This window comes from Lonchura striata, chromosome 5, assembly GCF_046129695.1.
Source record: "Lonchura striata isolate bLonStr1 chromosome 5, bLonStr1.mat, whole genome shotgun sequence".
In the NCBI taxonomy this organism is placed as follows: domain Eukaryota; kingdom Metazoa; phylum Chordata; class Aves; order Passeriformes; family Estrildidae; genus Lonchura; species Lonchura striata.
Genome location: NC_134607.1, coordinates 54,835,824 through 54,863,720, shown reverse-complemented (window position 1 = coordinate 54,863,720; position 27,897 = coordinate 54,835,824). Strand labels below are relative to the sequence as shown.

The 27,897-nt window shown below is 37.4% G+C and overlaps 1 protein-coding gene across 3 annotated transcripts; it reads right to left on the bottom strand.

Moving 5' to 3' along the window:
• Positions 1-1,858: 1,858 nt before the first annotated feature.
• Positions 1,859-25,380, bottom strand: NEDD1 (NEDD1 gamma-tubulin ring complex targeting factor). 3 transcript variants are annotated; one of them, XM_021527952.3, is made up of 15 exons: positions 25,287-25,380; positions 24,151-24,294; positions 22,209-22,303; positions 20,712-20,828; positions 19,410-19,550; positions 14,331-14,560; positions 13,140-13,341; positions 12,042-12,228; positions 9,358-9,489; positions 9,155-9,196; positions 8,506-8,729; positions 7,682-7,814; positions 7,233-7,389; positions 4,869-4,935; positions 1,859-4,182 (listed from the first exon to the last, which is right to left on the bottom strand). In XM_021527952.3, the coding sequence occupies exons 2-15, from the start codon at positions 24,284-24,286 to the stop codon at positions 4,078-4,080; spliced, it is 1,968 nt and encodes a 655-aa protein (XP_021383627.2). In that variant the 5' UTR covers positions 24,287-24,294; positions 25,287-25,380; the 3' UTR covers positions 1,859-4,077. The 3 variants fall into 3 exon arrangements, with proteins under 3 accessions (XP_021383627.2, XP_021383628.2, XP_021383629.2); XM_021527953.3 differs by lacking the exon at positions 25,287-25,380 and adding an exon at positions 25,124-25,145; XM_021527954.2 differs by lacking the exon at positions 7,233-7,389 and having other exon boundaries at positions 4,069-4,182.
• Between the last annotated feature and the right edge of the window lie 2,517 nt (positions 25,381-27,897).

Genomic DNA, 27,897 nt, shown 5'->3' with positions numbered 1-27,897 from the left:
CCACCCCCCAAAAAAAAAAAAAAAGAATAAGCATTACTGTTTATGCTGCAACAGCATTTGGAGTCCTGAACTAGTTCAGCATAGGCACAGTCCAAAATAAATAGGGCAGTTATTACTCCACCAAACATCTTCAGTCATGATAGTCTCTCTGGAAGAGGGAATGCTACTTCCTACTTGAGCTCAGGTCTTGAGTACTAATGAAGCTAAGGAATAAGTATCAGCAGTCGATACTTCTCTTTCCTTTATTTTTAGACAGCTGTGTTTTATATCCAGGTGAAGACAGAATAACCTCTAAGTTTCTGCTCATTTAGTGGACTGTTAACTTGCTCTGAAAATCAAGTGCCTTCTGGACCAAGAATAGGTTTTTGGGTCAGCACCCCCCGACCATCTCAAAGATGCTCTTAATAATCCACAGATTATTAAATATGCACTGCCTCAAAAGTTTCTGTTTATTTTGAAAATATTAGATATGCATTCTAGCTTTAGGATACCTTTCCACACACAAAAAAAAAAAAAAAAGAAAAAATCCAGAAACATCTCATAAAAGCCCCTAATGTTAATAAGAGTGGCTATATAACAAAAAGTGTTATTAGCAACTGCTGTAGACAGACAGCATACTAGATATGACATTGTCCACATCTGAAGGATTGTGGCTCTCAGTTCCACAAATGTATCATCGCTTAGACTGCCAAAATCAGCTAACAAGAGATGATCTTTCCATGACTTTTGAGTATGATTCCACTGTTAAGTTTCCGTGTCCTATAGCTGTGCCAGACAAATACAAATACACACAGGTATTTGTCTGTACTTCCTTGGCTAGAGAGAGACATCCAGAATCACAGCTCATTTCACATTTAATCCTGGAAACACCTCAGAATTCTTTACTCGTCCCTCTGGCCTTGTAACCTATCTTTGGCAGTGCCAGGCACAGGATGCTTCAGGAGAGTACAAGATTGTTTCCACAGCTGAGAATTTGTTCATCAGTATTGCCTAGATGCATGGCCTGAGATGATGTGAAAATGACTCAGCCTGACCAGAAGGTGCAGCTCTTGACAAGCACCATAATGACCCAAAGACACAAGTGCACTGGCGGGTAGCAGAGACATAGCACCTGTCAGCCTCAAGAGCTCAGCAGTATCAAATCTGTTACTTTATATATAAATAATCTATAACCATTTTACATCTTCAGTTTTAGTATCTAGGGCATCTGCTGGCAAGGAACTGTACAGTTTGTCAATGCAGTCTGTAAAGCATGTTCTTTCTTCTAGTAGGCCATGCTCCTTGTGCAGGAGGGGCAATGTGCAACTTCCAAATTCATCCTTGTCATGCTTATGAAGAATATAGTGTGTGTATCAGGTACTGGTGGACTGCTGCCAGGAAGTAAGAACATGCTGTCATTTTGCATTTTTTTGAGAATAAATCAATTAGTCAAAATCAGTTTTCAAACCCTACATACCTTGAAACTGCAAATAAACTCATCATAGAAAGTCTGTATTGGCATGAGAAGGAAATTTAAAAAATTAAACATCCATAAGTTTAACATGAAGAAGACACAAGATGTCCAGCTCACCAGGATCTCAGGAGACAAGATTATTCCTCCTGCCCAAAACATCTGCTCAAACGTGCTATTTAGCTATGAATATGATCTCTCTGGCATGACTGTAACAGTTTTCAATTTGGAAGGGGGAACTGCTCATCTGTCCTTTACTCCACAAGCATGAGGTACTATAAACATTTCTGCAGAAATGATTGGATATTCTACATAAAGCCACAGAGGCAAAAGAGGTAGATGGCACCTGATAAGGCATAACAACTACAACACAGATAAGTGTTAATCTTTAATAAGTGGTCACCACAGCTTTTTTCCTCAAAAAGGTTGAAACAAGCTTTATTTTAACATACAAATCAAATTGTGTACAAGGAAAAACATACCCTAATTGAGATAGGCAGAGTGGGTCTCCACACACCATGTGTAAGCCACCTGCACTACAGTAATCCTGAGACATGGACAAAAGCCCTAAAAATCTTTTTAATCATTCTTGCTATAGTCCATTTAATTCCATTTGGGAATTAAAAACATTATACAGTTCAGTATCAGGAAACCAAATTGCCTATAAGCAAAATACCCAAGATAATGGTCTAACTCCCTGCTGTCATCCAGGTACACCAGCAAGAGCACTTGAACAAATCAAGAGATGGAAATATGCAAGGTTACTTCATTAACACTGAAAAGCATACATAGAAGGATGCTAAGATATTTTTGCTACCTTCAACTACTACTATCTTCATGAACTGTGTGGTCTATGTGTAAAGCTTACATATCCTATGAACTTAACAAAGACTTGTCTAGACTGTTAAGTTAGTAAAAAAATTGCAACTTTCTTTGCTTCCTTTCAATATGAAGTTATATGTGACATAGAAATATTTTAAAAGCTTTTAAAAGCAGTACAACTACAGATACTTAAAGTCATTTCCCTAATATTAAAAGCTACTTTAACACCCTCATTTTGCTACAAGACTGTTTTTCATTAAATGACATCAAAAACGGAAGTCTCTTTTTTAAAAAAAAGCAAAAGATAAGGAAACATTATAGACACGTTTGGAGTTTTTCTTTAGCTTTGCAACATAAAAAAATAAGTTACACTATATATTATGGCTTACATTTATTTATCTACTCATTTAGTAGCAGAGAGTGTCATTGTGGATTTAAACACTAGATATTGTAAATAATTAACCTGCCTTTTAACCTGCTCTTTAGACTTTACTTGAGTTTTGAATTTGTGAAAAGAAACAAGCAAATATTAGAGGGAAAATTAGGAAGCTTCCAGAAAAACTTAAATAGCAAGAAGATGTAGAAGAAGTCTTTCAGAGAAATTTTAAATTCCATTTAAAATTTGCAAATGTTTTTAAAGTAATTTAAAATTGAAGTTTTAATTTAATCTTCTTGTCAAAATAAGGGTCAAGCCAAATATCCCATGCACTTCAATAGTCAGGACTTCCTACTGAGCTTCATTTCAGAAATACTGACATACCAGTATGATATTATTATGCTACTGAAGTAATGATTGCTCTTTAATGGTTGTTAATAATACAAGATAATAGATTTGGTATGTAGCTATCTGAAAAAGGCCACAATAATGCTAAACCAACATGACTCAAAACTACAACATGACTGCTCAATAACAAGAGTTGTTCATTACCAATGGAAGGGGAGGTCAGGCACAAAAGGTGCTTGAGTCAGACTGAAAGGCTTCCATTACACATTGGTGTATTATTAATGGCTATATTATTAATATATATACATTTTGAAGACTAAAGTTGCATTCAAATCAGACAAGCTATGACAACATTCAAATACATGTAAATAAAAAGAATTCTAGATTCATAGTCAAAGCAGTAACAAAAAAATCTCACTGTGCAGTTGATGTAGCATTAGCAACAACAAACTTATGAATTCAGTAAGAAAGACTGTGGCACCAAATTTGGGAATATTTTCAAGCTCTAGTTGAAAGCTCTAGTTTTTCAAGCTCAGGACAGAAGAGTTGCCAGCTGAATAAACTTAACTGACTGTACTTTCCAGCTCTTTGTAAACAAGACTCCATGTTGTGCACAAAAGAGGAGCTTTCACTCCCCTTTTTCTTCAAGGAAAGTATCTGAAAAGGCAAGCTGTAGTGATTGCTTCTGACAGCAGTAGAATAAAGAAGCAGATAGAAAAGTAGGTATATATAAAAAAGTTCCTAGAGTAAAAGAATCTGTCCTGGTTTGATTTTGTTTACAAAAAGGCACTTCATGTATTGCTAAAACTCCAATACCGTACTTGTCCTTGAAGTTTTTCTGTTAGACGACTGCATTGCAAGGTGGTCAGAATGAGAATGCAAATGTTCTTTATACAGTGCCTATCTGCTACAAATTTTATAATTACACAAAGTATCTTACACCAGTTATTTAGAAGAATAGATTCATGTTCAAAATAGTAACAGGTCTTCAAACAATATTATAGTGATGATAGATGATCTGTCAGAGACAACACACCACCTGTAGTGAGTTCATGCTAATAAAATTAGCAATGTAAATCTTTCAGAAGTGAGTCCTCAGTCTTTTGTTTTCCTCTCGTAGTCTCTCAATTTCAGCTACTAAGCTTTCATTTACAGAGTATCTTTCAAGTAAAGCGTGCATTTCATTCTACAGAAAAGAGAAAAGTCTCAATCAGTAGCAATAAAGTCAGTAATTCCAGTTTTATCCTATTGGCTTTCATATTTCTTTTAAAAATGAAGTAACATAATAATTCTGTTTTTAAAAACTTTTGATAAGAAAAGTAAGATTTTCCCTTTTAAGCTGACATACAGTATTTTTATCATTAATACATTAGTGAATGTTTTATCAAAGGATATTTTGCAGTTCTTCGGGATGAGAATCTACTAATGCAGATTCCAATAAAATGCTCAGAACCCAGACTAAAAAGTCTTTTTAACGCAGATCAAAAGAACAAAGATTCATAAAAAGGTGAAGCTAAAGAACACAGAACAGCTCAGTATGCATACAGTATCTCTAAATGAAGCTTTCTATTTGAATTCCATCTATCTTCTCCTTACCCCAACCTTTGGCCCTTTCCAAAGGACAGCTGAATTTGTTTGTAACTCCTGAAATATGGAATTCATACCTACTGAACCCCTAGGTTCCCTTTATTAATCAAAGGAAAAACAATTTAACAGATTCCCATTCATATTTTTCCTCTCCTTCACATGAAAGCCTCCCTTTCTAGGTCTTAATAAACAAAACAGATTTTCAGTTTTGAGAGAAGATTGCATGCCTTAGTATTACCAAAACTGAAAACTGAATACATTTCCCATCATGGTCCTTGTACATACCAACTGCATATGGAATTGCTTGATCATCTCCACTTGCAAATTCACAATATCTCGATGGCATGCTTCTCTGGGGAAAGAATTGCAAAAGGAAGATGCTTAGATTTACTTAGGAAGCAGTCTCTTGCATACCCTCAGCACCCAAAACTCCACAATTCCTCACCTTCACTCATCAAAATCCTCACCTCATTCATTAAGTCTATAAACCTGTAGACTATGAAAAATAATCTTCTACAGCTTATTTTGAAATACTCTTGTTATGATACTGATTTTTATAATTTCTTTTCAGCAGATAGGAAGATGCAGGACTTTTCAGTTCAGAAACACAAATATACACATGCTGATATCAAGATTATTTTTCACTTGCAAGCTATAAGCTCCTCTCATTTTCACCATTCAAAGCTAATTTTCAATCCCTTGATCATAAGCACCACAGGGAAAGATATTTATCTGTACTTGAAGACAGACCTTTTTAGTACGTGACTTTCAACAGTCTCTTGTAAAAGGGCCCAAAACATCAACTGTGGTAAGTGATACATTATTCTCAATACCATGGAATAATGCAGGTTAATCTAAATAAAAGCAGTGGCAGTGTTGTCTGTGAAGTGGACATGAATTTGTTAGTTCATGGACAACCACTTCACACTACAAAAACCAGGTTTGAAAACAGCCTCTGATCATTAATACAACAGTTCCAGGAGCTGAGGAAGAACAAGGAGAACAGCTCACAGAAAAGCAGGCAAGTTGACAAGTTCTTCCTGAACAGTGCAGCTGTCTGGGACTGAGTATAGTGCTATGGGTACCCCTGCTCTGACAAAGCAAGGTGTTTCTTAAGTGGGCACAGACAGATCTTAATTCATTTTCCTTTCCTCAAACATACAGCAAATCCAAAGGCAATCTTCACTTTGTCTTTCCACAGAATTTTATTTTGTGCTACAGAACTCCTACTGGAGGCAATCTCCTTTGAATGTATAGAATATATAGGATGCCAGCTAGCATCCTGTAAATCCGAAGATGTAAGTTATCTCCCAAAGACAGGGAGATCAAGAAACAAACATCTTTATGGATCCAAATGAATTATATATTATTCCTAGTCCTTTCCTGAAGGTTCATAGTTTTTCCCCCCTTTACCTGAAGAGGAATAAATTTCAGGCAGGAAGATAAAAATCCTTTCCTCAGGTTTCAGCAAGTAGTTACATCAATGAGAAGCTTCCAATAGCTCACTTCCCTCTTACTGACCACAGTACTAACAATCTTTCATGATCAGTTTAAATGTATCTGCAATTTAAAACTGTGAAAAGGGCCAGCAGAGCCTTCCAGACACTCCAGAAAGTATAGGTCAGAGGAGAAACACAGTAATTAAGGCACCAGATCTGAGGTACTGGAAGTAAAAGACTGGCAAGCATAACTTTTAACTCTGGAGTGCCTGAACATAGATCTTAAAAACACATCTGCAATACATACACTGCATTTTAAGTTACATCAGTTACAGGTGTTCATCAGATGTGTGTTTATTGCCAAAAAATCCCAGGGGAGTTTTACTATACTACATTTATGTAAAGATATAAAATAACATTAGATGTATTTTCTGTTGGCAGGTACAGAGCAGCCATAGTACACAGACCTACTAAACTAGTTTTGCTTTGCTTTTTTGTCATAAAGACAGCAGTTCCCCTGCCCCGCAATTCTTCTCTATCATCTCCATTCAACCTACTTCATCTTAAATGTGGGTTAGGAAGTGATGCCCTAGATAAGATTCTCTTAACTTCTCCATTTCTTCAAACTGCACTCTAAATAGAACCATGTTAATTTGACTTCTTTCAAGACAATTGGAATGCTGGTTAGATATCCACAAAGTAAGCTGACACTGACCATTCACTTACAGTACAGATGTTATGTCAATGCAAAGCTCCACCAGCAGAAATACACACACTGTGTGAGCTTACACATGCCAAGATAATAACAATCAAAGCCAAAACAAGCCAACTGGCTATGTCAAATTCTCCCCACTGTCAACTTGAAATTTCTCCTGCTGAGACAGGGGGAAAAGCAAGGAGGAAACGAAACCAGTGCAAGGCTTCAGGAAAAGAGTAGAGACCTTGCTATGCAGACTAAATATACCATCTGAGAAATATTCACTCACTCTGGAAACATCAGCAAAGTCATACACCAACAGCCCTCAGAGGCATCAGTCTAATTAGTCATCAGAGCTATTAAAAACTAAGTTTCATACCTAGTTTTTCAAAAATAGGGCTATAAATGGTGTAATTTTCTAATCCAAAGAAAAATTTGTTTGAGCAGATGCTGAAACACCTCATTAGGAAAACATGTCATTGAAAACAAAACACTCTGCAGGAACACCGGTACCTGAAGTCATCCATTGTTTCTTGTATCATATTCTGAATGAAGTTTATTTGAATTGCTGTCAGAGGTGCATTTGGTCTGCTACTCCCAATGGTTTCTACTATTTTTTCTGACAACGAACTTGCAACTCCAGCAGTGACAGGTGATGCTAGCTTTGAACCTTTGCAATTGAAAATAAAATACTGAGAACCCTCAAAACAATTAAAAACCATTCATATACCACATTACACTGATACTTTTAAAAAAATAATTATTTAATTAATTAATTTTGCCTCAAATATTGCTTAGTACAAAGAATAAATCAGATTTAGAGTTAGTCTTTTCAGATGCAACTAGAAATATTTTAGCAAGGTTGGCTTGATTTAAAGAACCGAGATCAAGTCCATTTTATCTGATTTCACGTCAGTTTACAACCAACCACACCTAGAACTGAGCCAAAATTATCAACTTACTTGTTGTGGTAGTACCATTTACTGGTAGATCATATGTAGGATGGGCCTGAATAGTCTTCATTAGTTTGTCATTTACATCAGGAGTAAATGATAGTGGAGAAGGTTCTATGCTTGATAAGCTTGATTTTGAAACCTGACAACAGAAATATTTTTTTTTTTTTATTTTAAAGATTAAATCTATTTGTTACAATTGTCTAATTGCATTTGAAGACTAAGTTTTCCAAAGTGCACTTTGAAACATTTTTGCTTTTAGGAATCTGCTCAGAAATACATGCTTTTCATTTCCTATCTGAAAAGCACATTGCTAAAATTGCCTCAAGTAGGCACAAAGAAGCAAGTGCAAAAGGCAGGGACCTCTGATTTTCACATTAAAAATGTTGTGACTAGGTTGTATCACTCCTAGCAACTTAGACTTCTCAAGAGCAATACAAAAGTAGCTAAGCTCTGTGCAGAGGCATATCAAAGATATCTCAAGAAAAAGAGGAAGACACAGAACAGGGAAAGAAGAGAGTGCAACTGACCTAACATACAACAATCGATCATACTGGTGCAACCATCCTTCTCAATTTTCTAGAAAATTCAAAATACTTATAAGGCTATCTGTTTTGTTTCATAGGAACTTATGTAACCTGATATTATTTAAGACAAACATACATTTGTCTTCCATTGCTGAAGGTCAATTCACCTAAATCACACAAGGTTTTACAGATGTGTGTTAACAGTGTGTCGCAAAATAGAATCAGATTGGGCATTATTCAGTATTCTTTTCTTCAAGTAGTAATATTCTGTCAAGATTCTAAAAAGACCACTCATAACAAGAATACCTGCTTCAAGCTGTCTTTAGATTCTTGTCTTCCAAGACTTATTTTCTTAGAGTCAGTCTCTGGATGTTCCTCTTCTTCTTTAATTGGAGATCCAACAAGTGCATGTAATGGGCTAGACTGTGTCCCTGGTGCACTACTGCCCACTAGGTTTCTTTTTACTGGAAAGGCAATGGTTGGCTGTGGGAGAAAATCGAAACCTAACAGGCAGGACTGGAAATCCAAGCCTAAAATGAAAAGGGAAATATGAAACATACAGATCAATAAACACACACACCATATCTATCCCACAGTTAAAATGCCTGTACACTCATACAAAAACTGATTGACAAAATAAATCACCAAAAAATGTACTCCAGAAAAAACTACATCTTTCCATCCAAATTATGGTGCCCTCATCCTTATAAAAGTAATAAAACATTAAAAGCTTCTGTGTATCACTATAAACTGTATAAAGGGAAAAAAACCCAATCACTTTAGTACCATACTCTTGACTTCCTTTTACCATGCTGTGCATCTTAATGTGTCAGACAATTTCCAGAAAAGTTGTTTCAGGGTCTCCTTTGGCCATTTTTTTTTTCAATGGTATGACAAAATCAGCATGTGAGAACTAGTACAGACCTCTAAAGGCCTATCACTGGCATATGCTTACCATTTCCTTGAGGATCTTCAGTCACTTTATTTGCAATAATATCTACAAAACAGCAGAAAACAGACAAATTAGGTGTTTATTTGTATCACTGCATCAAGTTCATAATCAAAGACAAATTAAAATAGGTACAGCAGTCAGTAAATCACAAGTGACACTACATGCAGAGTAATCATGCATTACAAATTCCAGTATTAGTAACTTACCATCTCTGACTGGAGAGAACACATCTCCTAAACTACTTCGACCCAAATCATCAAAATTACTTAATTCAGCACTTTTTCCATGATCTGCTTCTTTAGATGGAATGACATCCAAGCTGGAACTATGGGGAAAACCTTCAAAAGGCAATATCATTCCATTAGTAATTGACCTTTTCCAAAAATAACATATATTATGGCTAAAAAATCACCAAACATGATACTTGGGAAGTCCAGTAAGCACTTCAGAACTGCCTGCAGATGCCAGTTAGAGGGTCAATATTAACTTCCTCATTTGGGCTGTCAACAAAGCTGATTACAACTAAAAGCTAAAGAGGATGATTGTAAAATTGGAGAACCCACCCATGCTCAGAGAAATCTATATGATGGGTGCAACAATTTTACGCTGGATCAGGTGAAGTGAAACTAGTGACTGCACCTTCTGCTAATAAGGCAACCACACTCAGATGACAAAAATATATATTTGTTCTGCAAGACAAAAAGTTTGCTCTACTAGGGCCATTAAGCATTCCAAGGAAAATTATGTGAAACACCTTTTTTAAAGCTTACCTAGTGTTAATATATTTTCTGCTTATTTCTAATATTAGAAATTCAACTTATATATTCTAATATTAGAAAATCAAATTGAAGTTACAACTGCAGGCAAAAAAAAAAAAAAAACAACCAAACTTGTTCCTAGATATTTCCTCACTCTACCCTCAAGCCCCTTCCCTGACCCAATCCAGGAAGGAAAAAAGCTTTTTATATGCATGGCACCAAGGACAGTTGTCTGAAGAATGGAAGCATATCTTAAGTCCAAAAAAAACCCCAGTAATTATTCAAACTATAGTTTTTAGAAAGGGAACTTAACTACTCAGACAACCACCAAAATAAGTATCATAATTTCACAAAATGTTCATAAAACCTACAAGTACTTCTCTACGTGGGATTACTTGTTGAAGTGATCCAAATATGACTGTGTGGGTGACTGCAGTTAATCATGTCCAAGTATTTACATTAAGTGGAACTTGAGTTATGTTTATGATTTCACATTTAAATGTATTAATATATTACATTTTTCACTCCTTCAGATATGTCAATTGTGACACCAACACTTGCTAGTTAAGTAAATACTTGGTATACTGAGTCAAATCAGAAGTGCCACATCAACCTGTGCATCAGAATTTAGAGGACCTACGTAGAAGAAGCATAAAATTGGGCCAAAATATCTTGTGCACTTTTACCCATCCCCAGAAATATAAATGTAGTAAGGTACTTAAAGCAGAGAACAGCTGGTAAATGGGAGTTTATGGGAAGCAAGCTCAAAGTACATCCAAGTTTCTGATCACATTTTGACTTCATTTATACTCCTGTACCTTAAAAATACCTGTGATAAAAGGCTCAATTTTGTTTAATTATGTTATCAGATTACTTTACTGAATCCCCCTTAGTTCTCTAAAGTTATAGCCTATAAACAGGTTCTGGAAGAAATTCCAGACAACAAATGAAGTTTGTGGTATCTCATCCATTCCCATTTTTAACCTTAAAGACCATTATCTTCTGCAGTATTCAGAGGTTTTTACTTTTAAATTTAACAATCAGATTAAAGAAAACTGTTTTGCTTGGTAAGCCTTTACTTTCTTAAAACATTTATTTATTATGCATGGTCCTCTTTAAGGAGTAAAAGCCATTACATCTTCAAATAAAGATAATAAATCTTACATTTTAACCAAAATAAAATTTTCCACACCATTCAGTAATGTTGATTAGCAACACTTCATACAGAGGAAACATTCTACTTCACCTCATACTTCACTGCATACCCAAGGGAGGTCATTAATACACATCCCTACGGACTGCAGTGGCTTATTACCTAATTACTGTTACTAAATGTATTTCTCCTTATTTTAAAGGGGAGGGAGAAAGTGTTATGTTAAAATGGATTGAGGATTTTTTTTTTTGAAGAATCAAACTAGCAGTGTTACTGATTTGGTATTTTCAGAACTCTTGAATTAAATAAAATTTTAAGAGTACATTTCACACAGTACCAGTTTTGGAATGCTCAGAATTCTTTACAAAGAACTTGTTAATTTCAGAGGCATAGATAGCAAGTACAGTTATACAACTAATCATACTTGTAACTATATTTAACATCTTTCCTACCATGTGATACTTGAATCATGCCTCTGACAAAAATACAGTTCAGTTGTCATTTGGGTTTTTGGACTAGGCTGCTATTTTTCTCTGTGTTTTCCTAGGTTGGTTTTTTGTGGTTTTTTTTTTTCTTTTTTTTTTTTATGTGGTCTGCTACTACTTTTCATTACAAGAACTACAAATCTTTAGCTCTGCGTTCCATGCAGACATTGCATCAGAAACTACATTATGTACATAAAAATAATCTGCAAGAAGTCAGAAAGCAAGAGCTAGTCCCACAGTATCACCACAACTCTAAGACTTCATGTATCTTAAGTTTATAGTAGGACCCAATTTACCTCCTACAGTCTCACAGCATGTGTTACACAGTGGAGAGAGAAAATAAATATTTATATGTGCAGGTACATACATACAGTACTTCCTAACAAATGCCCTTCCCTCAGTGAAATTTTTATACTGTAATGGTCAAAACACGAAACACTGCTTCCATCTTCCCCATTATGCCAACTATTGTAAGAGTAGGAACACAAAATTACCTGTTTTCTCCTGAAAAATCTCTCCTCCCTTATTCTCATTTGTCAGTGTAAGATGAGAGGAAACTGTTGCTGATGCTGGAGAGGCAATGTTTTTGATGCCAGTGTTTTGAATTCCTCCAAGATTACTACCAGCTTTGACTTCTACTCTTTTGGACACAGGTTTATTTGAAGAACCTGTAATGTTAGACTGAAGAAAAAATAGAACCAATTATGAGAAGTTATTATTCATTCAGCCAGAAGTAAAAATACAAGACAATATACTTCCCTTTTTAAAAACAGAAAAAAAATTCAGTTCAAGTTGCAAAGGTTGCCTAGGAGATATGTCTTTATAAATAAAAAAGGTATCTTTATGTAACTTCAAAGAGCATGGGAAACATCCGTGAGGACCTCCACAAGGATAGCAACAATTTAACAGTGGAGTGACCCTGCATGGTTCAACTTTAATCCCAGGTTTAGACATAGCAGAAAAAAAGAGATTACAGTATTAGAGACTCCAAATTTTACAGGAATAGTTAACCAATAGCAGCAAATGTGCTAGTGGAGAAGGAAAGTCTCTGAGTGATAAAGAATCCATTTCAAAGGTTCTCTCAGTGTCCACTAAACGGAAGCACAGGGTTTCTTGATAAAATAGAGCCTAATTAAGTCTTGGAAGATCCTCTTAACTCTTCTCTATTATTTAATTAACTTCTATACTGTTTATATGTGCTAGCAAAAGTCCATATACAGGACATAAAAACTCACTTTCAGGTGAGCAACCTTGTGTTTTCTCCTTAAGCAGAAGGGCCATTACAGACCTTTCTGCTAATGCCTACATATAACCAGAGGTACCATAAACTGATCTGTAAAGGCAGCATATCCACATCCAAAAACCTAGAAGACTGTAATTTCCAATTATTCCTACAAAGAGGCCAGGAGAAGGGGGAATTCCACATTAACAATGCCTAAAACAGCAGTTAAAACGAAGCAGTTTATAATTCCTATGTTGGTATGATCCCATTTTGTTGGCATCTATAATGCTTAGAAAGTGAATGCTAAACTTTTTCAGAACCTAAACTTATGATTGCTTTCATTAACCTGCATACTGAACAATAAAAATACCTTGGAAAAACTGCTGCTGAACTGAAGACGTATGCATTTCACACAGCCTTTGTGAGCAGTAACTGCTTTCACTGGTGATGTCAGCTGTCTTAAGTCATACTGGCAGATCTTTCCCCGGGAACATCCTATAGCCAAAGTGGTACCATCAGGCATGAAGTCTACTGTGGTTAGAGGAAAATCAGCTACAATTGTTGTCAGTAACCTTCAAATATGAGAAATGACAGGATGAATCTTTTAGAATTCAGGAGTTTGACTTTTCAACAGAGTATCTAAAAGAAATATATATATATATATATAAACTTTCATAATTCAGTGACAGGTCAGTAGTTCAGCTTCTCCAGTGGCAAGTAAATTCCATGAACTATTTTAAGAAACAGTGGATTAGGCTTACACTAAACATTCATGCTTAACAAGAAAAAAACTGCATATGCCCCAAAAGACTTCGTGAAGACAGGATCATATTGACTTTTAAATAGCAATCACCAACATTATTTACTGGTTTCATCATTTGTAGCAGCAATCATACTACCTACATCCTCTCATCCTCTAGCTTCCCAAGCCTATCAACTCTACCCTTCCCACAGCTCTAAGAAAAACTTCAGGTCTTAGTTTGCATCCTTCTACTGCATCCTTCCAAAATGCAAAGACACCTGTTTTTATTCAGCTAGAGTAAAAGTACTACTCACTGTAAAACCAATGTCCCACAAAACCACTCACCATCCCATCCTCTTACTACAAAGTCCCATCACCTATTTCCCATCCTTCCTGCTTTTTTATCAATATTCTCCCCTATTTCAGCAGTTCTGTGCACCACACAGTTACATCTTTTATCTTAACTAGAAAGGCAGGCAAGCTAAGCTCAGGTGGCTGGCACAGGCTGTACTGCCCCTCGTAGAAGTTAAGTGCTCTCTATCAACAAGAAATGCTCATACAGAAGCACTGGAGAACACCACCCATAAAGTGGACTTCAATTAGTTCCCACATGCCTTGGTGTTTTTCAATTGTTTGTTTGTTAACTTAGAAAGCAAAATGGACTGTAGGACAGGTTCTCCAGTAGCATATGACAGCCACTTCAACTATTCTGCATGGGCGCTGAATGAAATAATTCATGTCATAATTAGACATGTTTTTTCAGTTTATAAAACCCAAACAAGGAATCTTCTAAAATCAAAAGGTCTTTCACATACTCACTTTTTACTGAAAGTGTCATAGAGAATAATTCTTTTATCCAAACCTACAGTTACAAGCAGCAGCTTATTGACTGGAGAAAAGCAGATTTCTGAGGCTGGTGCTTTATGAGTATTTTCAAAGTTATGATATGGGTTCTGGCTATTTACATCCCAGAGAGTTACATTTCCACTGTCAGAAACAGTGCCCAGCAAGGACTTCTTAAAGGATGAATATTTCAAGTGTCGAATAGGCTGTAAAACACACATAAAAATGAATTTTAATACCAATATTAAGTATGATATTAAATTATTTTCTAAAGACAAAGATTAGGAATACAAACTTAAAGTAGTCTACAAAGGCTTACAACTCTGAAATATAAATAGTAAAAATAAGTTTACATTAAAATGCCATTTTTGCTATTGGAGGTGAGACTTTCTCTTTTACTATTATGGGGTACCATATAAGCTGATCAGCAAAATTAAGGAGAAGAAAAACGAAACTTTAAGAAAAGTTTCTCAAATTTTCAGCAAATATCGTGCCTTCATACAAAAAGCCCCCACAACACATCTAAAATTAAAGGAGGGAAAAGGTACATTATTTCACCAACTAGTCTTCTGCCAATGCCAACAATGTTAAACTTAATCCCCCTTCACTGACTTGAGGTACTTGGCTATCAGCCAGTTTGGTAAGATACACCAACTCCAGAGTTAAGCAAGTATGTAGGTCCTGCAGAACAGACTTCAACCTGTGGACTAAGACCACAGAAGAGGGTAATGTATTGTTTATCACACACAGCCTTGCTATCACAGAACCAGGAACTTAACTCACCTTTCAGAAAAGATATTTTGTTTCCAGCACATTGCTTCAGAGGATGTTTCAGAAGCTCACTGCTCTAATACTACAGTACTCAATTTCCTGATTAATTGTACTTATGACCCAGCTGCACCTATTTGCTCCTGAGACCAAAATGCCCTTACACTTAAGCAGTTTCTTAACTCTTCAGTGCTGCTATCCCATTTTAAAGAACAGCAAGCTCGCCCTCCTTCGGGCTTTATTTTGCTATTAAAAAAAAAATGAGAGTCCCCCAGGACTGTTTTTTTCAGTACCATCAGTCTTTTTGCAACTCTCCCAGTATGAATCTTTACTGAATATGAACTAAAATAATTTATGATCCTCAAAATATTTTGCTCTTTTTTGAGTCTGTTTTAGTCATTGTCATTTTATATTAAGAAATCCAACTCCTTTCCCTTGGGAATTTTGAAATCCTACTCTAGGTAAAGATCCTCAGTTGTCCCCTAAATCTGGTGTCTTGATTTCTGCTCTGTCACAGTAATTCCTTTGTCTATAGTTTCAATCATTTTTTGATATTGACACAATCCTCTCTTCTGGGCAAGCATCTTTCCACTGGGTTTCATCATAGCTCTACTTAGAATCACAGAATTGTTAAGGCTGAAAAGATCTCAAAGACCATCAAGTCTAAGCCTTAGCCCAGCACTGCCATGTTCTCCAATAAACCATGTCCCTAAATGCTATGTGTTTTTTGAATGCCCTCAGGGATGATGATTCCACATTTCCCTGGGCAGCCTGTTTAAATGCCTCACTACCCTTTCAGAGAAGAATTTTGTCCTAATATCCAATCTAAAATGGTACAACCTGAGGTCATTTACTCTTCTCCTATTGCTTGTATCCTGTGAGAAGAGACCAATCCTCACCTTGCTAGTACCTATTTTTCAGGTGGTTGTAGAGAGCAATAAGGTCCCCTCGTGACTCCTTTTCTCCATGCTGAACAACCCCAACCCCCTCAGCTGCTCCTCACAAGACCTGTGCTCCAGACCCTTCCCCAGTTTTGCTGATCTTACTTCTATTATCATAAGCACTACTGAAAATATTAAACAAGACAGATAATGAAACCAAATATTTGTTTGATTTACCAATATAATGAGTTTCTTACCCATCCTACCTAGTATTCTCTCACAAAGCACTTTATTAAGTACTTGACTCAAGTCCAGTCCAATGACTGCTGAAATGTTTTATTTGCCTGATAATGCTCCCAAAAAGCTATTGTATGCTGGCACAGACCACACCACAACACATTGTACTGGTCTTCATCCTATTTCTGTCTTTAACTTCATTTTAATGGAGATATGTGCTGTTCCAAATTCTTCCAGCATCATTTCCAACACTTGTATTGTGTATCTTGATGGAAGCCAAATTGCTTCAACCTGCTTTAAAGAGGTGGCACCTTCAACTGCATATTCAAATAGGAATGCCCACAACTCTTCATCATTAATATGGTCCTCTACTGGTCACAATTTTATCATAATTTTTTCTGTTTGTTTACACTGAAAAAAAATACAGAGAGATTCACAAGTAACAGCTTTAACTACAAACAGGATCTACATGGGAAATATTTCTGACCCTCACAGTTCTCTCAACTCTTCACCTCCAAATACCTTCCTCCCTACTGCCCTGGTATCTGCTCATGTTTCATTTCCTCACTCCTGTCCTTAACCTCCTTTGCTATCCTACCAAGTCAGCCATTTCCTTTTCTCCTTTATCCTTTTAACCTTACAGGTCTGGGCAAGTTTTCCATTTTCTTTCATATACCTGCATTCCCCATACTACCACTGCTCCCCACTTTTAGCTTTAAAAGCTGACAAACTTTTCAATGCATGGAGTGGCCAGAATCCATCACACTCCTTTACAGATCAGCCAGCTGTTCAAACAACTAAACTAAATCCTGTTGCTAGGAGAACTGCATAAGGCAGTGAAGACTTGTACAAACATTATATTTTGAAACAAACCTTAATTTATCCTCACAACAGCAAGCAGATAAGAATCTGGTAGTCTAAATGAATGCCAATAGCAAAGACAAATTATGGTATCTGCAAACAACTCTGCAGGAACTAAATTCTAATAAAACACAAAGGTGTTCTAAATTAAAATCAATTAACAGAATATAGGCCAATGCTCCTACAAAAAGAATTTTGTTTAAAGTCAGAGAAAGCACGGCAACCTTGGGCTATTCTACTACTTGTAGAATCTAAACAACATGAGAAATTAACTGGCACAGAAAGTACATTCCATCATGCTGAATCAAACACAGACAAGCTAAAATTTTTAAGGTTAGTTCACATTCCTCAATTCTTAAAAAAGTTACTATGGAGTGGTGACCCTTCCTAAGCCAGAAAACTAGTACCAGGATCAAACAGTATAATACACTGTTTATCTATTCAAGTTTACTCTTAAGGAAACCTGGCCCCTAAGCTACAAAACAACTAAAGGCTTTTTAAATTTAACAGAATTACACAAGTGTTCAGATATTTTCTTCACTGGAGAACCAATTCTCCAATTTTTCAATTAAAACCCCAAAAAATAATAAAACCATTTCTGCACAAAAAAAGTAAAGAACATTTTTACGATCAAAGACAAGCTGATAAATTGGGACATCCAACTAGCCAACTCGTTACAAAATCATAGCTCAATTCCACTTTAAATTAAACCTATAATCAAATAACTGCCCTCCCTAAGAAAATGTTGTAGACTCTTTAGAATGTGAACAGGAGCTCTTCGTTTGCAATTACTTTAAGGCATCAAATATCTTTATCCATCCTAAAGGTCACTCAGCTTTGCAGCAGACTTGTTGATTTCATCTGACAAAATAGTTATTCATGGCATATCTCTTACTCCTAATCACTTTCTGGTGGAAAGAATTGAATATATCAAACAGGTTCATGCAAATCATCCTCACAAGAATTTCTTCATTTTCCAATTAACTAGTAGCATAGTCTGCACTCTGGATATTCACCTCAGCTGCATAATCCAGCCATGGACCTACCTGTTCCTGCCTCACATACACATTCCTCATAAGATCGTAACAATAAAAATCAGAAAAATGAACTGCTATATAGATGGATTTTTAAGATCAAACCAAGTATGAAATACAATTTTGCTTCAATGTAAGTATGAGATTGGTGATGGATCAAAGACACTGCAGCACCTAGGAGCAGAACTAGTTTAAATTTAACAGAGATTTTTCATCAGAAAGTATACCATAATTCCTGAGATGCTGTGAGATTGCAAGAGATTTTTCACCACGTTATACTGTTCATGCAAGACAGGAGAAGAATTTAATTTGACACTATCTGCAATCTAAGAATGACAAAGCTGTTGCAGTAACAGAAAAGGAATAAGTCACAACTTCAGCATTCCTTGCAACATTAAAGGTCAGGTTTAGGACCAAAGCAACAGTACTGCATCCCCTAGGCAGCTCCAACCTCTGTAAAAAAGATTCATTAAAAAATGAAAGCATGCCTAGAACTCAAATACATGGCTATCCATAAGACAAGACAATTCTCACTAAGAGCACACATTGGAATTTCCAGTGGGACAACACAGCTCATTTACTACTGCAAATGCTCTTGTATCAAGGGAATTGCCCTTGTGATATCCACTAATTCTTTTAATATCTTTTGAACCTGCAGAAAGGATTTGCATTGGCAAACCCTACCAAGGTTCTTAGGTAGTACATATGCTTTGTGTTTGCCTTGTGCACAATCTTCCTCCAAACTAGGTCTCCCAAATACTAACTAAACACCTAAGTAGGTAAGATAAAACATCATTATTTTTCTCTTTGAGCATCTGTGCAATTTTAATCTCCAGATTAAATAAACTTATTTCCAAATACAGACTTGTATTCATCCCTCCTGTACAGATAGCTTTGAATAAGTTAGACCCCAGTCTGCATGGTCTTTGCCTTCTGCAACAATATACATTGAGCAGTGAATTGAAATTCTGCTTTGGTTTGTAAAGCCAACTGTGCTTTAATCACTTCTAAGCTATCTAAAAGTTTGTTCTTGAGGAGCCAGTGTCTACCAAGTAAAATTTGCTGTAACCCGTATAGAAAAAAAGGCCTTTGAGAAATTTGTATTTTGATGCTACCTAGTATTTAAGACTATAATGCACATAGCAGTCTGCTTTCTCCTTTCCTTAAGGGCACTCTAAAACTAAAATGAAACAGAATACCAAAACTTAAAAGCTCTTGACATGTACTTTCTAAAGACTGCAAATTAAGCTTAGTACCTGAAAGACATAGCTTACCTGTCTGCTGCCATAACCAAAGGGACTACTTGATAAATTGGTGGTAACACTGTGTAGGATGATTTCACCACTCAAAGATCCAGAAACAATATAGCCATCATTCCAATTATATGCAACACATGTGATTTCATCTTTATGCTCCTGTGGGAAAGGGAGGTTAGAGAGAGAGTGTTAAAGACATTCTTCCTGATTTATGCTTTTGCAAAAAAGCTTCAACTTATTTTTTCTGACCATCTATAACATTTTGAAAGATTTAAGAGTTGTTACGGAATATCACAGAAAATGGCAGCAAAATACACCAAAGATCAATCATAACCACTCTCTGATTGTTTGCATTGGTGGTTTTAATAAATTATTAAATATGAACACATAATTATATACAATATTTTAATAAGACAACCACAGCAATATTTACTACAGGTGTTATAAACATTATTTTAAAAGTGAAGTCTCCCAGAAACCAGTGATATTTGAATATACTTTCTGTTAATCTGATGTACCACTGACAACTTCCCCTTCTGCCACTTTTAGACCTAACACATATATTTACCAAGCAGCTTTTCGGTACAGTCATTCACAGTGATAATACTGTGTATAATAAACATATTATTTTTTCCCCTATATTCCTATATAGGGGAAGACAATGGAGTACTTCTAACCCAAAAGTTAGGAACAGATATTTAAAGTATTGCATTGGATACCTAGAGGTTTTGTTTCCAACTGTAATTCTGAAAGTCAAAAAAAAAAAAAAAGATAAAGCTGAAGTTTCATAGTCGTAAAAACAGTGCTGCTAAATAAGGGCAAACCATCTACTGAGGCACATGGGAAAGATACCAAGCCATACTACGTTTTATGCATCATAAAAAAGTTCTAGAGAATTCACATTGGATCAGTTACAAGACAACCATCTCCCAGTTTTGCACATTAGTTCTGCTACAGCATTCCACAAATACAGAAGTGTTTTCTCATTCAATGTATCAAAAAGAGCAACTACCTGGAATGCAACTCCCGGAAAAAATCCCCATCAGACAACACCAACAAAAATTTGCGAAAACAAGAAGTCTATTATGGAAATTTAAAGACATATTATTATAGAATTGTACTCTGAAAACAACAAGTTACATAAGCTTGTTAAATTTGCTATTTACAGCACATAAAGAACACAAATTTTAACAAGACCCAGATGTGTGTTAGCTCCTATCTGTGACCTTGATCCAGAGAGACACCAGAATTACAGAAAGTACATTTTTTACAGCAAAACCTGGGAGTGGAAAGCTATAGCTCTTCCTCAGCCACACTCACCTTTAGGCTGCGGTAAATCTTTCTGGACTTCAGATCCCAGATATTAACTGTGTTATCAAGGCCTCCACTGACAAGATACGAAGAACTAGAATTCAAGCTCACACATGTCTGTTTTGCCTAATGACAAAAGAAGAAAATGTGTCTTAAAGATATAACGGATTTATTCAAATCTTCTTTCAGGGACTATTGATGAATGTTTCCAATTTCATTAGTACAAACAGTCCCACTGACAGACAGACCTATCTGTACTCTACTGCCATATCCTATCAAAAGGCATTATATATTATATATCAAAAGGACATATATTTAATATACTTTAACATGTAAATATATTAATTACTAAACCTTCAAATACTCGCATTTTCCTATTCCCAGTTTAAATTTTTTGGCACCTTTTCCTCCAATGTGCATTTTCCCTTTAAGTTATAGCTCTGTAAAGAGCAATCATAGTATTTTATTCAGGTACTCAGGTTTCTTTAAAGAAATCCTAAGTTAAAGAAAAAAAACTCTTTAGAAGAAAATCAAGAAAGTTAAGTTACTACTTCACATTCCCTAAACATTACAGGGAATATTATAGCAGCAAACCTCATAATTCAGTTAAGTGGTTCTTTTTAAAATAATCACTGAAGTACCAGTTTTGTAAAAAAAAGGTCAATCTTAATGATAGGCCTACATTGAGAACAAATTATTATTCAGTTCCATCACATTGAAAATTCACTTTTAAGTTCTCAAGATTTGAGTGAAGAAAAAACAAGTCCATCTAATTATTGACATGATAAAATTGCAAGGGATTGCATTAGTTATAGATCAAATTTAGTGAAATCTTCAGGACAAACACTCCACCTTTGAAAGTGTTTGCTTCAGTGCCCTAAAAGCAAGGTTTGAATAACTTTTCAGAAAATTTCCAGTCCAAATTAGCATTACAACAGCTATCCAAGGAGAATAATTAGAATGGCTTAGAACACTAACAAGCTATTTAAGTGACCATGTGAAGAGACTCTTCTAAAACTAAGTCCAGCTTTTTGAAGTGCCACACTTCTTTTTAACTAAGCAAAACAAAAGCCTTGAACACAACACAAATTCTCTTGTTTCTTGCAATGCAAGCTGGCACATGTACGCTCCAAGAACAACCCTTCCATAGACTCTTATATTTTCCAGTGTACAATTCATAGGCATGCAAATACTGACAGCTCAAGCTAGAAAATGAAGTTCAAACTTGAGCTAGTCCATCTCCTACACATTAGATCACATCTGAACCATGACTGCCCCAAGTGATCACATTTCAATAACTGCATCTGTATCTTCTTACTGACAGAGCTGTTTTAAAAGCACTATTGCCCCCAATCTTTATATGTGTTTAACAATACACAAGGAAATGTTTTTATGTACATGTCATAATTCTAACAATACTAAAATTATATTGACCCCAATATGCAGAACAGATGTGAGACACAAAGAATATCAAGTGAACTGGGGAAAAAATGAGGGTATACTTACTCCTTCAGCTATTTCAAAGAGTGGGACAGGTTTGCTTTTACAGCTTGAAACAATTATTTTATCACCAGCAGCAGAAGCAGTAGCCAGGTATCTATCTTTGTCACAAGTTAAGGAACATAATTGTAGGATACTGGTGATTAATACAAGCAACAGGAAGTTTCCCTTATTGAACAGAAGACAGATTGGCTACACAGTCTAAAGCACTGGACCTTGGAGGGACCTAGAAACAGAAACATAAGGCCATTTTCCAAGCTTTCATTAAGAAGCTCTTAAATTAACTACAGCCCTTACTTGCCAATACAAGACAGACAGCAATTTCTTTGATAGAAAAGACGAGAAAAATCTGCCAGGTATTATTTAAGAGCTCTTTACCACTAAGGCAGCTTATCCAGTCTACAATTCTGTTTCCCCACACCCCCAAGTATGAGCACCATTTATCACTAGTTCAAAGGAGTGTCTGTGGCTGTTAGCAGACTATGGATTTAAAGAATGGTCCTGGTCATGACAAATGTCAGACTACTTCACTACACAGTTTCTAGAGTACAAAGAGCAGTTGCCGGTTTCCCCGACTCTGTACTGAGAGAAGAAAAACAAAATCCCAAAAATAACCTGTTATGAATCCAAGTACTCCAAAGTAATAAGAACATTTATAGAATTACAGAGCAGGAAAACTGCATCTCCACCATCACCAAACAAACTGAGTAATCAGTCTTCTGGCCAATGCCCATTGTGACTTTGCATTAGCTCATTAAAGAATAACACAGGTTAATTGGCTGGATTTAACACAACAGAACCAGTAGGCAGAGTAGTGTTTGCTATTGCTGTCACTATTTTACGGCACGTTTGTATAATTTTACATAACTATGCGTAACCAGAACTAATGCTTTATCCTTAACAAGCTAACAAATATTCAGTGTTGGGAGATGAAGAGGAGACTTGATTAAAGCATGTTAAGACAGACTGTAGATAAAAGTTTACTAAACACATACTAGTGTGTATGCATACACATGAAAACATTACATCTGTGCTTCAAATTCTCTGCAAGCTCCATAGCTAAAACATTCATTTGTGTTCCAATTGGTGTAACCTTTTATTCTCATACGTTAACTTTGAGGACAGACATTCAGAACTTGCAGGACTCGTATGCTGTGTGCCAGCATCCTGGCCTCCTACGTCAAGATGAGACACCACCACCTTCTCCTGTGACAGCCACACAAGTCATTTACCTGACAGCCCACTGAAAGTTCTCATATCTTCATCTACCACTTGGCCCCTCGTATCATTATCCAAGACTTCCTTGGCTTCCAAGTCAGAGGTGAAAGACCTAAATGGGTCAGATCCATTTTGATGACAAACCACCACCACCCAGTGAATGTTTTCCTACACAACAATAGGTTTGTGTTTCCTCTCAAAATGCTTACAAAGAATAGAAAGAAAACCAGTGCTTAGAGGTAAATGAACACTATCAATGATTGTCAGAATCAACGAGAAGCTGTCCTATGGAAAAAAAAAAAATAATTATAATTTTCCTCACTATACTATGTATAGAATTTTACTACACCAGCAGTTGCTTTGCTCAAGCTTGTCAGTTAATTAGGCACCATCTTGAAAGCAAACATCATAATCAACTACTGAAGAAACAAATGTGTAAGGTTTACAGTTGGCAGGCAATTCAGGCACATTACAGCCATTAAAAAAGTGTGGGTTCCCGAGCTAAGAAACTTCTTCAGAATTATTTACCATCATGATCTCATTCTGTAAATCTCTTCAGCACAAGGAACCACAAAACTTTGGTCAAAACAGATACCAATATTTTTATGCAAGACTTCAAAATACATCAGGCCTGTGTTTTACAAACATTTCTGTAAAAAAAGGAAAGAAAAAGAAACAGTGGAATTTTGCAGAACACCCACAGAAATATGGCTGAAACTGTAAAGGATACTATTGCTGGCCCAGCACAGTGAACTGACTGGATGTGAGGGCGTATGTGGGTTGAACTGTTCCACCACAGTGAAAGATGAAGAATCCCATATTTTAATATCATCTCCTGATGATGCAAAACGTATGCCTTCTTGCATGGCTGCACCTGTTTTGGCAGAAATAAATTAATAAGTGAAAATACATAAAACTAAAAAATCAACCAGGCAACCTAACAATTCAAAATTACAATTTTAAAAGATACAGTTAAAGTTTTCTTGATAACTGCACCATTTATTTTGAGTTAAACAGTTAGTACCGTTCAGCTGCACACACAAACGAAAGCATCAGACACTCCAAGTTTTTGCTACTTAAACTCCGGAAGGAAACGCGTGGTTTCTTTCTCACAAAGCCAGGCCCTCTACGGCATGAAGAGACTAAAATGAAGCCTTTATCTCCACAGCTCACAGCTGCCTACCAGGAAGCCCTGAGTATCTGAAGGGCCCATTTCCCACCAGCAGATGGGGATATACAAACCAGAATCAAACTGTTGCAGGGCAAGGCGGGCAGTGCGGACCTAAAGGACTCACTTCAGCGTTCATCTCACTACTCCAAAGACATCCGAGAATCCTTTAAACTAAACCTTTGACAGCAGAATACAAGCGACAGCGAGTCACCTTACATCGCACCTTACAAAACATTACGAACCAAAAAGGCCAAGAGCATTGTACTGCTACTTATTTTGAGTGACACCTTTTAAGACTTCAAGCCAGGTTAACCGGTGCCTGGTTTGAAGCGCTGACTCTCAGCTTTTTACTCCTGATAATTTTAAACTATCAACAGACGAGGACTATAAACGTGAGCTTTCCCTTCAGCTGAGAACACAAACGCCCCTTGGCCAAAGCTTGCGGGACGCTTCACACAGCTTTAGGCCATTCATTCTTACTGCCGGGACTGTTAACACTCAAAACTGCACAAGAAGTTCAGGGTCCACATACGCCTTCAGTGGGCAGCAGCCCGCGGGGCCGCGCTGCCGCCTCACACAGAGCTCGCCTCCCGCCGCGGAGGCCGCGGGAGGAGCCGCCCGGCGCACCCCGCCCCTCGCCACCGCCCGGCCCCGGCCCCGGCCCGCTCCCGCGCTCTCCCCGCGGCACCGCGCACCTGGCCGGGCGGGCACCGGGCCGAGCCCGCGCTGCTCGCCCCGAGGCCCGGCCCAGCGCCGCCTGAGGGACGGGCCCGGCCCGGCTCCGGCTCCGCCCGCCCCGCCGGGCCCGGCTTGCCGCGCCGCGCCCGAGTTCACGCGCCCCGTCCCGGCAGCCCCCGCGCGCCGCTGCCCGCGCTACGGCGGCGCGGAGGGGCCGCGCGCGGGCGGGGCGGGGCGGGGCGGGCAGGGCGGGGGCCCGGCAGCGGCTGAAGGGCGGGGCGCGGGCCGCGCTGAGAACCCGCCGGAGCGGGCTGAGGGGCGCCGCCTCTGCCGCGTTTGGAGATTCCAGCGCTGAGCAAAAGGCGTCCGGCTGCATCTGGGGTCTCCGCACATCTGGGACACCGGGACATCACGGCGACAGAGCGCAATAAATGATAGCAGTTAATGCATCACTCCTGTAACAGCGAGTAATAGAGAACTGCGGCGTCTGTGTCCTGACTTGCAATAGAACTGTTACCCTGGTCATGCTGAAATTTACAGGAGGAGGGACTTTGTTGTTATTTTCATCCGGTAAAATAAAAGGTAGCAGTGCTTCGCGGTGATACATGTTTGCACTCCTGCTTTCTACCCCAAAACACAACAACATATACTAAATTCAAAGATATATTCCACGTGGAACTTTAACAAAATTTTCTGTAGAGATCTGCCTTTGAGCGAGGCTTCACCCTGTGTACCCTCAGAGCCAGTCGAGCTGAAATGCCTGATTTACTTTCCTTTTCTGATGGAGTCTTGATTTTCCAAGTTCATTTAATATCTAGTCTCTGGAAATGCACTCAGAATCAGGAGAAAATAAATCATGGCACTGTTACAAAAAATGCCATTATTTCCCTACAGCATTGAGGATCATGTCTTTATTGCATCTATTAATCCTCATTAACCAATCATTAGTTATAATTTATATCTTCAACCACCTGCCTTCTCAGCTGAGTGTTAAGGGATCCACAGCATTCCTGCAAGTTTTCTACTCTCGCTCCATTTTAGAGTCCTAATTTGCTACTAAACCTGTCATGTTTCACTTCTGAGCCCAGCACTTGTTATTCCATTCTAGCTTCAGTACAGAGAGAATCTAAAGCCTTTTCTTTACCACAGCCATATCCTTTGGCTTTTTTTCCTTATCTCCTCACAGTGGAGCATAATTGTTTTTACAGACAGATAGGAGAGCACCTGCCTGACAAGCCCTGAAGCCTTGAACAATTAACAATTTGGGGGATTTTAAGTAAACACGATCAGCATGTTTTCCTTCATTCTGTAACAGGCCCTCAGTTAAATCAATTTTTCCTGCTGGCAGGACCTTTGCTGGCATTTTTTTTATGCCAGTGCCTGTGCTGTGCTTGTTCTTGGTATTTGCAAGGAACCACTGGGACACGTTGGTGCATTCCATTTGTGGAAAGGATCACAGCTCTAAGCCCAACCATTAAAGCCAAAGTGGTGTTATTGCTGAAAGGCCATCGGTGCAAGGCAGAGCATTCCCAGCAATTGTGCAAGGCTGTAAAAGCAGTGGGAGTGTGAGCAATACACAGGTGAAGAGAGACAAAAATAGTTTATATAATATTTTAACTGTATTATTACGACTATTATTATTACAACTTTTTCCACATAGAAATATTCTTTCTTTTCCCGTAATAATTAGACCTGGATAACAATTCTTGGATTAGGCTAAGATTTCAATTATGCTAATACATTTTGCCTTTAAACATACATAGGTTTCCTCTTTGCCCATAAAAAAGTTTTTCATTGTAGAGGCAGTGACATTAGGTTCTGAAGGATAAGCCACAGAGTTCCAGGGAATAAGAGCAGTCAGGACACTAGGGAAAAAAAGACATTAATTTCTTTATGGTTATAATAATTTTTTAGAGTGGTTTGGAAACCACTTAAAAGTTGGTATTATCCCATTTGGTAGTGGAACCATAGGAATGTGATAATGGGATAGAGATAACTAATACATTATATGATGATAAAATATATACAGTAATTTCATATGATAGACAGGATCTTGACTTTCTCTGCTAGCTCTGCTGTATAGTAGCTGTATGATGCCAGAATTCACAGGGAATGAAGAAATCATCACTGCCAAAAAGCAAGGAGCTTTGCCTAGGGCATTGAAATTTTTAGGTGGTTGCTGAAATGTACTTTTCAACTCTGAATGTCTGGCCAGGAGCTAAACCAGCCCTGTAGGTGCTCTGTGTTTTCAGAGACTTTCACCCTCCACACAGAACTATAGGGCTGGCTCAGTCAGCTCATGATTATTTTGTAGGTAGCGCATCTGGTTCCACACCGAGTTTTGGTGCCATTTGCTTCAGCACAGCCTTTCTTTTTTTTCTTTGCACATTAAGTAGAATCCTAAATCATGCTGAGATGGTAGATAAATGAGAATAATTCTAATTAGCTCTGGGGTTTCAAAGTAGAAAATTAAATTGCAGTGGTAAATATTTGACTTCAGCACTTGCCTCTGGACCCTTTCACCCACTCTGTTTAAAAGATTAACCTATGCTTCATATTTTCACTTTTCTCATTTAATGATGTTCTCAGTATCTTTAACTCAAAGAAAACCTTTGGCAAGCATAAATG

Excerpts from the sequence above, each read along its gene's own strand:
- NEDD1 (XM_021527952.3), bottom strand. The coding sequence starts at position 24,286 with ATGCAAGAAGGCATACGTTTTGCATCATCAGGAGATGATATTAAAATA. Across the intron at positions 20,829-22,208 it reads TCTTTGAAATAGCTGAAGGA|GCAAAACAGACATGTGTGAG; the intron begins GTAAGTATACCC and ends TTTTGTCATTAG. Across the intron at positions 8,730-9,154 it reads TGAAGATCCTCAAGGAAATG|GCTTGGATTTCCAGTCCTGC; the intron begins GTAAGCATATGC and ends TTTTCATTTTAG.